Source organism: Piliocolobus tephrosceles, chromosome 9 (genome assembly GCF_002776525.5).
Source record: "Piliocolobus tephrosceles isolate RC106 chromosome 9, ASM277652v3, whole genome shotgun sequence".
In the NCBI taxonomy this organism is placed as follows: domain Eukaryota; kingdom Metazoa; phylum Chordata; class Mammalia; order Primates; family Cercopithecidae; genus Piliocolobus; species Piliocolobus tephrosceles.
Genome location: NC_045442.1, coordinates 114,253,971 through 114,267,981, shown reverse-complemented (window position 1 = coordinate 114,267,981; position 14,011 = coordinate 114,253,971). Strand labels below are relative to the sequence as shown.

The 14,011-nt window shown below is 35.1% G+C and overlaps 1 protein-coding gene across 1 annotated transcript in view; it reads right to left on the bottom strand.

Annotated features, from left to right (window-relative positions):
• Positions 1 to 14,011, bottom strand: part of CUBN (cubilin) — a 336,941-nt gene that overhangs the window by 280,338 nt on the left and 42,592 nt on the right. Inside the window, exons 15-16 of the mRNA XM_023223232.1 lie at positions 13,122 to 13,356; positions 861 to 1,042 (exon numbers count right to left, since the gene is read on the bottom strand). Coding sequence (XP_023079000.1) covers positions 861 to 1,042; positions 13,122 to 13,356 — 417 coding nt within the window. The remainder of the gene's footprint in view (positions 1 to 860; positions 1,043 to 13,121; positions 13,357 to 14,011) is intronic.

Genomic DNA, 14,011 nt, shown 5'->3' with positions numbered 1-14,011 from the left:
CCTACGTACAAATGGCATTTGAATATAGGAGCCTTTTCTCCTTTTCCATATTTTAATCTTTTACTAATGGGTAGGCAGAATGAGCTTCGGCTGATACCTCTCCTCTCAGTAATAATGATTAATTTATTCCAGGAACCTAAACCAGTTCAACATAATCACTATTATTTTCCTCTTTTCTTTTTTTTTTTTTTAAGACAGAGCCTCATGGTGTCACCCAGGCTGGAGTGCAGTGGCACGATCTCAGCTCACTGCAACCTCCGCCTCCCGGGTCTAAACGATTCTCCTGCCTCAGACTCACAAGTAGCTGGGGTTACAGGCACCTGCCACCTGGCCCAAGTAGTTTTTGTATTTTTAACAGAGATGGGGTTTCACTGCATTGGCCAGGCTGTCTCCAACTCCCAACCTCAAGTGATCCACCCACCTCAGTCTCCCAAAGTACTGGGATTTCAGGCTTGAGTCACTGTGCCTGGCCTCTTCATGGAATACTACAGTTACATTGTAAAAGACTTTGCCAGTTTGCCACAGACAACTGAAGGTTTGAATCTGCATTGAAGGAGATGGCTATTACTGAGTGTTTATTTCATAAATTCTGCATTCTATGGCAGGGGTGTGGGCTTCCAGGTAACACTATAGCAGGGCAAGGTAATCTGTTTCCCAGATTCAAATGGAACCCAGAAGCAGCAGCAACAAACAGGCACAATTAAAAATAGAGACTTTGCAAGACTTAGATATTGACTAACTATTGAGAAATACATCTAACTATTGCCAATATTTTGGGGTCATCCATGGGCATGGCTAGACCATAGTGCCCTGAGTCCTAATCATATTGCGATATGTTCTATCTAAATATAATTATTTACCTCAAGGTAATCTTTGTTGCAGTCATCATGGTGCTCAAGGCTCAAGGTCCCAAAAGTGAATGTTACCAGGAGGTCAGGACTAGTTACAACAATCCAGACACAATCTCTTCCTGGGGGGTAGTTTCCAGGATACCCCGGAGACTTAATAGAACCATAAGGACCAGTCAGTATACCTCCACACTCTAAAATAAGAAGGAAAAATAATGTTACATTTGTATAGATGTTATAATTCATGGAGAACGATCAGAGTCCTTGGTGTAAGAAGCCAAACTTTGTTTAAATAACTATGAGTGGTTTTACACACCCTGATAAATTAAACAAGACTTATATTTTCCAGTTTTATAAAGTTATAAGTCTAGAAGTATCAATTGATAAATAAATGAATCACCCATGTGTCAAGCTCTGTGCTTGTGTGTCACATGCTGACACAATTTAAACAGGGCTGGACCATCTGAGGGGTGAATACCAGGATTGTAGAGTCATCTTTTTCACTTTGAGGATATTAATTTCTGTATGTGAAATTGTAAAGAATTCCAGAACTTCTGCCAACCACTATGTGTTTCAACAAACCAGATCACTTTGCATATTAAAATGGTTAAGCACTACATAATTTTCATTTGAGAAGGTTTCTTAATACTATCATACAGTTAAAACATTCATTTTATAAACGAAAAAATTCAAATGTCTGTAGTGAGTGAGCCACTGTTCCAAGAATGGAGCAAGTTAGGGACTGAGCCAGGCTTTCTGATGCTGACCCCACTACCATCCTCATTATACCACACCAGCCCCCTAACATTGCTGACCAGTGACTGAAAGAACCTGTTCTTCATTAATACCCACACTTATTCAACAAAGAATTTATAGTGACTTAGATTTCTATGAGAAATGCTACTGTAAATTAAATGATAGAAACACTAAATAATAAAAAACTATCATGTACTAATACAGACATTAGAAATAAGTGCAATAAGGTGACATTTTAGATGAGCAAGATATGAAATTTACATAGTTATACAGGTTGTTCAAATAAAAATTTTGCTGTCAAAGTAAAAAATGAAAAAAATTAGTTCCATGAGTCTCATTGTTCCTACTGAGAAAACATCTCAGTTCCTCAGAAGAAGATGCATTTCCCAATGTAATACTTTAAAAGTTACCAGTTTTAAATGCATAAAATACCATAAGGAAAGTAAAAGATTAATGACAAGAAAAAAATGCAATATACAACAAAGAGTTATTATCCTAAAATATACAGAACTTCTAAAAAGAATAGAGATACGAACAGAGTGTACTGAAAAAAGTTCAGGTGTCTCTTAAACATATGAAAGGGTGTTCAACATCACTTATCACAGAGAAGGTGCAAATAAAACCTTCATTGAGATGCCATTTCTTACCGCTCAGAATGTTAAAAATCCAGAGTTTTGAAAACAAATTATTGGAGAGGCTGTGGGGACATAGGCATTCTCACACATTGCTAGAGAATGCAAGATGGTACAATCACTGCATAAGAGAATATAGCAATAGCTAGCAAAAATGTATGCATTTCATTTTTTTGTTTTTTTACCAAACAATACTACCTTTGGAAAGATATCCCAAAGGTACATTGGCAAAAATACAATATGACAAGTGAATAAGGTATTTTGTTGCAGTAACATCTGGAATTCCAAAAGATTGGAAACAAGGCTGGGCGTGGTGTCTCATGCTTGTAGTCCCAGCACTTTGGGAGGCTGAGGCAGGAATATCATTTGAGCCCAGTTTAAGAACAGCCTGGGCAACATGGGGAGACCCCATCACTACAAAAAATAAAAAAAATTAAAATTAGCTGGGTATGGTGGTGTGTGTCTGTAGTCCCAGCTACTGGAGAGACTGAGGCAGGAGGATCACTTGAGCCTGGGAGGCTGAGGCTGCTGTGAGCCATGATCACACCCTGTCTCAAAAATAAAAAATAAAAGACTAAAAAGAAGATGACCAAAAGATTGGAAACAAGCCAAATGTCCGTCAATAGAGTACTGATTGAACAGAAAATGAGACATCACATAACAGCATACTATGCTCTGATTATGGAGTAATCTCCAGGATATATGATGTGAAAAAAAGCAAACGATAGACCAGTGTGTATATTATGCTCCCTTTTATCTAAGACAGAGGAAAATACAATTATATGTGATCATTTGCTTATTTTTAAATAGAAGGATAAATCAAAAACTAATAAAAACTGTTCTCTTAAGGGGGAAGAAAAAACAGAGTGGAAGGGACAGGAAAAAAAGCTAGACTTCTCTTAATCTACCAGCCCATTGATTTGGCTTTGGAACTATAAATATATTTCACATAATTATAAAGCAAAATTCGAAGGAAATGAAAAAACTCTTTAAAATCACAAGCGAAGTGAAACTGATGAAATAATTGCATTGAGCTGACAATCATAGAGAGTGGAAATATTTCAGGGGACCTTAAACACTGTAATTTGACTATACTGCTGAAGCAAAACATATTTTAAATACACAAAAAAGAGCAAATAAATCTTAAATGGTTTCCAGTTATCATACTACTAGTAATAATATTAGCATTGCTATTTTGAAAATGTATACAGTAGGACTAAGTACATAAATAACATGTTCATGTCATTGGGAACCAAGATTTTCACTGTATGAGAGGAGAGGTACAAATGTAAAGTAAAAAAAAAATATATATATATATATATATATATGCAACTCTGTAATCTCAATATTCCAATATAGTGTAAGATCACTATGAATATATAGTGTATTTTTTCTTTAAAAACAACAAAACAGTGTTTTCTAATTCTGTCCACTGAAAGGTCTAGGGACAACGACACACCCAGTAACAACAGCCATCCGTAGCACCCAGACTGTGAGATCTAAATACCATTTCCCATGGAAAGAGTCGCAGCTCTTTAGGGAAATCAGGGTTTTCAGTCCTGAGAGTAAATAATGTGCAGAAAGAGCCTAGAACATCTTTTTAGACCAGAAAGTAAAGAAGCTTTCAAAGGTAACTGGAGTTTGGTTAAAGAAGTTCAGAAACTAACTGGAAAACTTTCCAGAGTTTTGAAAACAAATTATTAACAAACATAACAAACAAAATATGGAAAAATGGAGCATTTTTAAATGCCTAGAATTGATTAAAGCACATCAAATATGATACAATATATAAATGTACAGATATCAAAAACAAAACAAAATAAAATGGAGTAAGTGATCATTTTGAAGAATGCTAAGGAACCAAGTTATTAATTTGAATACTTTTAAAAGAAAGAAAAAGAGAGAAAATCAAGCATTTATCCTACCTTTCCTACATGATCTCTGTATGAGGGCAACCAAATAGCTGATATGAGTAAGTTCGATTCTATTAAAGAACTTCAAATAATAAATAAAAAAATAAGAAACAATAAAATCAAACTATTATCATGTTGTATATCATGTTGTAGGTAGCAAAGAATAACTCATCTAAATAATGAACCTAAAGAATGCTAAAAGCGTTAGAGGAAGTGCAAAAGAGGCTTTTAATAGGAAGTTCAACCTGAGGAGATCAGAACACTGACCAATGATAATGTCATAATAGACAAGCAGATTTCATATATCTCCTGAAAAGATTATTTTTTACCAAATAAACCCCCTGGATTTAACCAAACTTTTTGGTATAAGTATCAGTTTACAAACAACATGACAAATGGCATGTAGAATACAAACAGCAAAATCCAAGATGTGGGATGATCTACAGAACAAACAACCCATTTCTTTCACAAATAAATTTGAACAATGGGCTGCTCTGCCTATGGAGTAGCCATTCTTTATTCCTTTACTTTCTTAATAAACCTGCTTTCACTTTACTCTACGGACTCGCCCCAAATTCTTTCTTGTGTAAGGTCTAAGAACCCTCTCTTGGGGTCTAGATCAGGACTCCTTTCTGGTAACATCTTCCTGGCGAACTCCACAGGGACAATGCTGAGGAAATCCCCAACCCACAGGAAACAGACTGCAGCACCAATTGGCCGACCGCGGATATCACCTTTTATCGGAGTTACGAATGGGCCTCACCATACTGACGCTTTCTAAATAAGTTCCTCTCTACCCTGAATACAAGAGACCCTAATAGTTAGGCAGGAATACCATCACCCCTACTCATCCTGAAGGAGTTACAGCAAATGGACCGTCGTCCCTCTACAACCTTTAGGATTAAAGGTGCCCTTGTAAAAGGCAGTGGAGAAATAAACCACAGGCATTCAAACCAGAGCAACCCCATCTTGAACAGGGGCTGGATAAAATAAGGCTGAGACCTACTAGACTGCATTTCCAGGCGTTTAAGGCATTCATAGTCACAGGATGAGATAGGAGGTTGGCACAAGATATAGGTCGCAAAGACCTTGCTGATAAAGCAGGATGCAGTAAAAGTCAGCCAAAAACCACCAAAACCAAGATGGTGAGGAAAACAACCTCTGGTCATCCTCACTGCTCACTGTATGCTAATTATAGCGCATTAGCATGCTAAAAGACACTCCTACCAGTGCCATGATAGTTTACAAATGTCACAGCAACAGCAGGAAGTTACCCTCTATGGTCTAAAAAGGAGAGGAATACTCAGTTCCAGGAATTGCCCACCTGTTACCCAGAAAACTCATGAATAATTCACCCTTTGTTCAGCAAATAATCACAAACTAACTGTAAGTATACTCAGTCAAGCAGTCCGTGCCACTGCTCTGCTTATGGAGCAGCCATTCTTTTATTTCCGTACTTTCTTAATAAACTTGCTCTCACTTAAGAAAAAATGAACAACGATTAATGTTTGATAATAGTGAGGAATTACTGTTTTAGTTTTTATCATTTTCGGACATTGAGAACAAACAGCAAAGGACTGCAATCTCTGAAAAGAGAAGCATATGAAGTATGTCCCATACACACTCAAGAATTTAAAGAAGTGAAGCCCAAGGAGACGGCAATACCCTTGCTACGGTAAACAAACAGCTCATGATTTAGGGCTACCAAAGCATCTGGGGTTTTGGAGCTGCATACTATAAGGAAAGCAGCTGCATGGAAATGACACCCCAAAAACGTACTGGCATTTCCTTAGGTCCTTAGCTCATTCCCAAGCTGCAAATGCACAGAGAAGACGGCAGGTCTAACAGAGAACAGTTTTGGGGGGAGGGAAGATGTTAAGAATTGAAGAGAGACTGCATAATAAATACTGAAGGGATGTGTTACCTCATTCAGCCAGAAAGGAGATACTTTTGTGAAAACCCTGAGAACTGAATTAAAACGTCAGAAAAGTATGCTACAGAAGTAAGATTCATGTTCTAGGAAATATGGCAATCCACCAGGATTCACAAAAAATGTGAAGTAGGTCGCCTGTAAATTCAAGACTTGATTGAATGAAAGTGATCTGCTAGGAACATAAGTGCCTACTAGAACAAAACCCAACCCTTCTGAGAGGAAGATAATATAATCCAGAATCCCTGCAACATACCACGTACAATGTCCTGCTCACAATAAAAACTGACTAGGCCTGTGAGGAAGTAGTAAAAAATAAAAATAAAATAACCAATAATAAAAAAACAGGCATTCTGAGCAAAGCCAGAAACATTCCAGATACCGAGGCTACCAAACAATGACTCCAAAATAACTATGATAAAACTTAGAGGAAAAGGTTGACAAAATAGATAAAGAACATTTCAACAGATAATTAAAATCTATATTTAAAGAATCAAATGGATATTCTAGAAATGAAAAATATAGCATCTGAAATCAAGAACTCTTTACATGGTGAGTGGGTTTTAATGGTGGATTGGACACAGCAGAAAACAGAATTACTGTACTTACAGACTTTCCAAAACAAAATAACCAAATAGAATCGGAGCAAAAAAAGAAGGCAAGGATATAAAATCATAAGAGCTATTAGAAACAGTCAAAACCTTTAGCATATGTGTAATTTTAGTCTCAGAAGGAGAAGAAAGAGAAAAAAAGTGGCAATGCAATATTTGAAAAAATATTGGCTGAAGATTTTCAGAATTGTATAAAAGAAAGCAACCTATAAATTCAAAAGTCTCAGTGACTCTCAAGCAGGACAAACACAGAGAAAACCAGATCTAGATATGCCATAATCAAGTTGTGGAAATTTAAGTATAAACACACAAAAAAGCAGTGAGGGTGGAGGAAAAGACACATTATCTTCAGGAGAACAGCAAGAATTACTGCTGAGGTTCCTCTCCCCCCAAAAATTATGGAAGTCACAAGACACTGATGTGGCATTCTTAGAGAGCTAATAGGAAACGGTCAACCTAAAATTCTATGTGTAATAATATCCTTCAAAAATTAGGTGAAAAATGCATTCTTAAACAAAAGCTGAGTGAATCTGACTTCAGCAGACATGCTCTGTGAGAAATATTAAAATATGTTCTTCAGGCTGAAGAAAAATGATCCCATTAGAATGTAAAATTGTCTGTTTGCAAATGACATGATCTTTCATACATAGAAAACCCTAAAGACTTCACCAAAATACTTTTAGAACTAATAGATGAACTAATTCAGTAAAGTTACAGGATATAAAATCAACATATAAAATTAGTTGCATTTCTATACATTAACAACTAACTGTACAAAAAGGAAATTAAGAAGAAAATACCATTTACAATAGTGACAAAAAGTTAAATACTTAGGAATGAATTTAACCAAGAAAGTGAAATATCTGCATTTTGAAAACTATACCACATTAATGAAAAAAAGAAAATATTTGGTGTTCACAAATTGAAAGAATATTGTTAAATGTCCATACTATGCAAAGCAGTCTACAGATTCAATGCCATCTCTAACAGAATTTCAATGGTATTTTTCACAAAATAGAAAAAAATCCTATAACTCATATGAAACTACAAAATACTCCAATCTTGAGCAAAAAGAACAAACCTGGAGGCAACCTGATTTTAAAATATATTTAAAATAAAAATACACTACCTGATTTAAAAATACATTACAAAACTGTAGTAATCAAAACAGTATGGTATTGGCATTAAAGACAGATATCTACACCTACAGAATGGAATAGAGAGCCCAGAAATAAATCCATACATTATGCTGAATTGATATTTGACAAACATGGCAAGAACACACAACATGTAAAGGATAGTCTATAATTGGTGCTGAAAAAACTGGATATCCATTTGCAGAAAAATGAAACTGAACCCTTATCCCACAACACATACAAAGTCAACCCAAAATTAAAGACTTAAACATAAGGCCTGAAACTGAAGAACTAATCCAGGAAAACATACAGGAAAAGCCCTATGACATTAGTCTGAGTAGTGATTTTTTTGGATATGACCACAAAAACACAACCGAAATATATAAAAAACTCAACTCAATATCAACAAAACAAATTAACCCAATCTTAAAAATGGGCAAAGGATCCGAATAGACATTTCTCAGTAGAAAACATACAAATGGCCAACAAATACATGAAAAAATGCTCAACATACTAATCATCAGGGAAATGCAAATCAAAACCACAATAAGATGCCACCTCATACTTGTTAGAATGGCCATTATCGAGAAGGTAAAAGATAACAAGTATCGATGAGATGTGGAGAAAAGAGAACCCTGATTGAAAGTATATTGGTACAGCCATATTTAAAACAATGTGGAGGTTCCTCAAAAAATTAAAAACAGAGCTACCATATGATTCAGCAATCTCATTTCTGGTTATAGATCCACAGAAAATTAAATAAATATCTGGAAGAGCTATCTGCACTTTCATGTTCATTGCAGCATTATTCACAATACATTCACAATAACCAAGATATGGAATAAATCTAAGTGCTCATCAACAGGTAAATGGATAAAGAAAATGTGTAATATATAAATACACACAAATACAGACACAGACATAAATGGGATATTATTTATCCTTAAAAAGAAAAGGAAATTCTGTCATTTGTGACAACATGGATGAAACAGGGAGACATGCTAAGTGAAATAAGCCAGACATAGAAGGACAAATACTGCATGCTCTCGCTTATATGTGAAATCTAAAAAAAGTTAAACTCATAGAAGCAGAAAGTAGAATGGTGGTGGCCAGGAGCTGAGAAGTAGGGGCAATAGGGAAATGTTGGTCAAAGGGTAAAACATTTATGTTCTCTTGAATGAATAGGTTCTAACGTACAGTATGGTGACTATCATTAACAATATTGTACTATACACTTGAAAACTACTGAGAGTAGATCTTAAACATTTTCACCATATTGACTAAAATGGTAACTGTGTATGATACATATGTTAGTTTGATTGTGGTAATCATTTCACAAGGTATACATATATCAAAATATCAAAACATTACATTGTACATCTTAAATATGTATAACTTTTATTTGTCAATTAGGCTCCAGTAAAGCTGGAAAAGCATAAATGCTTGAAATATTGGGAAAAGAAGATAAAAATAATGTAAGAAAATACATAAAGCAAAAAGTTTCAGAACAAAAAGTTGGCAAATCTATAATCATAGTTTGAGATTTTACTATAACTTTCTCATTAAGTGATAAAGCAAATTTTTTTTTAAATCAGTAAAGAAATTTAATATTTGAAAAACACTGTTTACCAACTTGACTAAGTTAATATAGGTAGAAGACTACATCTAACCATCGCAGAATATACATTCTTTCCTGTCCATACAATAAATGCACCAAAATAGACTTTAGTCTATAAAGTAAATCTCAACAAATTTCAAAATATTGAAATAATATACTGCATGATTAGTGATCACATCAGTAAATAAATAGTATAATTTTAATAAAACCTATGGTCACAGAGAATTCAAAATAAAAATGAGAAAATACTTTCAGCTGAATGCTAATGAAAACATACATATTAAAACCTGTGGGATGCAAATAAAAGTTCTCCAAGGAAAATGCAGTAGCTTTAGTGCATACATTAGAAATTCTAAAAAGTTCAAACTCATTTCTCAATGCTTCCAAGTCAAGAAGCAAGGAAAAAATTTAAAAGTAACAGTAAGTTAAGTGCAAAATAACACAAGGGAAGCAAATGATAAAACCACGAGGAAAATCAACGAAATAAAAATCAACAGAAAACATTAACAGAGCCAACAGTTGGAATTTTGAAAAGATTAGGAAAAGTAACAAACCCTTAGTAAGACTTATCAAGGTAAAAAAGATAACATAAATTATCAACATCAGGAATGAAAACAGAGGACATCACTACAGAGCCTACGAACACTAAAACATAGCACGAAAATATTCTGAAAGGATAGATGAGTTTCTTGAGAAAACAATTACCAAAACTGAAAAAAGAAGAAATGTAAAATCTGAATAGATCTATCTTAAATATATTGAATCATAATTTAAAGCCTTCTCACAAGGAAGCCTGCAGGCTCAATTAACTTTATGGTAAATTATTTCAAACATTTAAGGAAGAAATATTGTCAATCTTACACAAATTCTTCCAGAGAATATAAAAAGAGAGGACACTTTTCTATTAATTTTAAAAGACTGACATTACCTGTAACTTGACAAAATTATGAAAGAATATCTCCTAAATATAGATATAAAAATTCTAAAAATATATATTAGCAAATAAAATCTAGCAATGTATAAAAAGCATAACTTGCCATGAACAAATGGAAAATATTTGATGAATGCAAAGTTGATTTGCCATTCAAAATCAATCAATTTAACTCACTACATTTATGGAATACAGGACAAAAAACATGATCACCTCAACAGAGTCAGAAAATGTATTTTGTATGTTTCAACATTCATTCATGATTTTTTAAAATTCTTGGCAACTAGGAACAAAACGTGTGTTTTTTTTAATTGTTTATAAATTCTGACACCTCTCCCATTTAGAAGTGGGCCTATGTCCCCTCCCCTTGAATTTGGGTCACATTGTGACTAATTTAACCCATTGAGTATGGCAGAAATAACACAATGACTTCCAAACACAAGCTGAAAAAATCCCATGCAGCATCTGTCTGGTTCTGTTGTAATGCTTGCTCTGAGAGAAGCCAATTGCCACGAAAAATGTTTCACTATTCTAAGACCACCTTTTTAGAGTAGCCACATGTAGACACTCAGGTCCACAGCCTAGCTGAACTCTCATTGAAAGCCAGCATCAATTGGTAGCCATTGGAGTAGGCCATCTTGGATATTCAGCTCAGTCCAGCCTTTAGACAGCTGCAGTCCCAGCTGACACTTGCTTATAACTGCTGAATACATTTTAAGTAGCAACTGTCATGTTGGGTTCTTTCCATATTCCGGGTCCACAAAATCAGAAAAAAAGTCAAATGATTAATGTTCTACAACACTGAATTTGTGGGAAATTTGTTACACAGCAATAGTAGTTGACACAGGAAAGAACACCCTTCATCTGATAAGTTATCTACAAAAACTTACGGCTAACATCATATTCAACAATGAAATATTGAGCATTTCCCCGTGCCGCTGGAGAAAAGGCAAGGATTTCCTTTTGACAGCTTTTATTCTGTGTGGTATTCAAGGTCCTAACCAGGGCAATAAGTCAAGGAAAAGACATAATAGTTACAAAGACTGGAAAGGAAGAGGAAAAATATCCTTCATTCACAGATGATGTAATTGTGTATGTTAAAAAATCCAAAAGAATCTACAAAAAATAATTAGAATTGATGAATGAATTTAACAATGCCTATGGAATCAAAATCAAATATTTAAAAAATACATAGTTTTACATAACAAGTGAAAAATTAAACTTTAGAAAATTAATATTTCACTAGGCCGGGCACGGTGGCTCATGCCTGTAATCTCAGCACTTTGAGATAGCTGGATCACGAAGTCAGGAGATCAAGACCATCCTGGCTAACACGGTGAAATCCTGTCTCTACAAAAAATGCAAAAAATTAGCCAGGCATGGCAGCGGGCGCCTGTAGTCCCAGCTCCTCGGGAGGCTGAAGCAGGAGAATGGCATGAACCCGGGAGGCGGAGCTTGCAGTGAGCTGAGATCACGCCACTGCACTCCAGCCTGGGCAACAGAGCCAAAAAAAAAAAAAGAAAGAAAGAAAATTAGTATTTCACTAAGCATAATACATCAAATATCTATAAATAAATCTAACAAAAGATATGGAATACTTACACACTGAAAGTTATAAAACATTGCCAGGATAAATTAAAAGAGAACTGAATTTAAAAATAGTTTATTTTCATGCATTGGCAGGCTCAATATTTTTAAGAGGTCATTTCTTTGAAAGTTAATTATAGATTCAATGTAATTCCCATAAAATTCTTTGGGAAAACTGAGAAGTTGATTCAAAAACTTATATGGAAATGCACAATATCCAAAATCTTTGAGAAGAGCAAAGTTGAAATTACACTCTCAGATTTCAAGCTTCAGAAGTTAAGCCTAGGCAGTATCAGGATAGATAAAAACACCAATTAAAAAGATGAGAAAATGCTGAAATTGATCCACAGATGTATTGATGAATGAATTGTGGGCTTGGTATACTGATCTCTTTGGTATACTGATCTCTTTTTATTTGTTTAAAACTTTCATAGTAAAAACGTGAAAGAAAATAGAATAATTAAAACAAAATAATAACAAAAAGAAAAAACGATTGAGTGGTCATTAAGATGAAGGAATACTACATGAAGGGGTGGACAATGTCCTCAATATTTCTGCAGTAAACTACTAGTAGAGCTTATAAAAAGGCTGTTCAGTAATTTGATAAGGGACCAACTAAGACTCATGTTTTTTAATCCCTTCTATTTCATGCTAATTTTGTTGTCTTTAGACACAAAATATATTCTAATTCATTCTAGATTGATTTGATTTTAAAGTAATTATGGTTGGACACAGCAGCTCATGCCCGCAATCCCAGCACTTTGGGAGGCTGAATCAGATGGATCGCTTGAGCCCAGGAGTTTGAGACCAGCCTGCACAACATAGAGAAACCCCGTCTCTACAAAAAACACACAAAACATTAGCCTGGCGTGGTGATGCACACCTGTAGTCCCAGCTACTCAGGAGGCTGAGGTGGGAGGATCACTTGAGCAGAGGAGGTCGAGGTTGCAGTGAGCCGTGATTAGGTGACTGCACTTCAGCCTGGGCAACAGAGTGAGACCTTGTCTCAAAATAAATAAATGAATAAAATAAAATAATTATAAAATATTATATATCTTCAGATCCCAAAACATCTCATGTATCCAAAAGTCTAACACTGATTAAGAAAACTGAATAACCTCAAAATTTTGCTTCTTTTTTTCTCCAGGTTCATACGTACCTGGTTGCTGTGTTTCCCATCTTACTGTAAAGCCTCCCTCATTTCTTAAATGTTCAGAATAGAGATGAAAATAGAGAGCATTGTCACTGCTGAGGAGTTCATGAGGGAGGCTGGAGCCACAAAATCTTCCAAGTTGCAAAGCGGCAGAGGAATCTCCATCATAAACCTGAAGAAACTCGTGTGGACAATTTTCCATGGATTCTAATCGGAAAAAAGTGAAAGTGATACGCAGGACCTAAAAATACAAAGGCCACATATATTATCTTTTACTTCCTTGTGAATTTTAAAGTATTTCTCCCACTTCCTAGGCAGCATTCATACTGAGGCACTTTCAAGAGCTAGATCTATCATTTCCTGGTTATCCACCAGTACAGATGTCAATCTACATATTAAATGACTTGTGCTAAATATCATTAAAAACAAACTTCAACTAATATCGAAATATATCAAAAAACCTTAATGTTATTAACATAGATTTACCCTGATTTCATTACATTTGTCAAGTCCACCAAACCAAGGTATTTCAAATGTATAACTGACATTGTTTTTAAAACAGTAAAATAAATGGAGATTTGAAAATCTACCTGAATTAAGTTTAACTGGCTAATATTACCATTCACAAGAATGTACACCCTGATTCCCTGAATAACCTGTGGCCTGTAATAAACACACAGATGTTCATCACTGCCTGCCAGGGATGTTGATTCCAGAGGGGCTAAGATTCTGATGCCAGCCCAGACCAACACGCTCAGGTGTAGGCGGAGTAGGCGGGATGTAGACATGCAAGGTCTGGAAGGCTTCAGGGACTGGATAGAATTAAAAGATGGGTAATACCAAGAGCAGAGAATGAGAAGGTAATAGGAAAAATATTGAGCATACAAGTAGAAGAG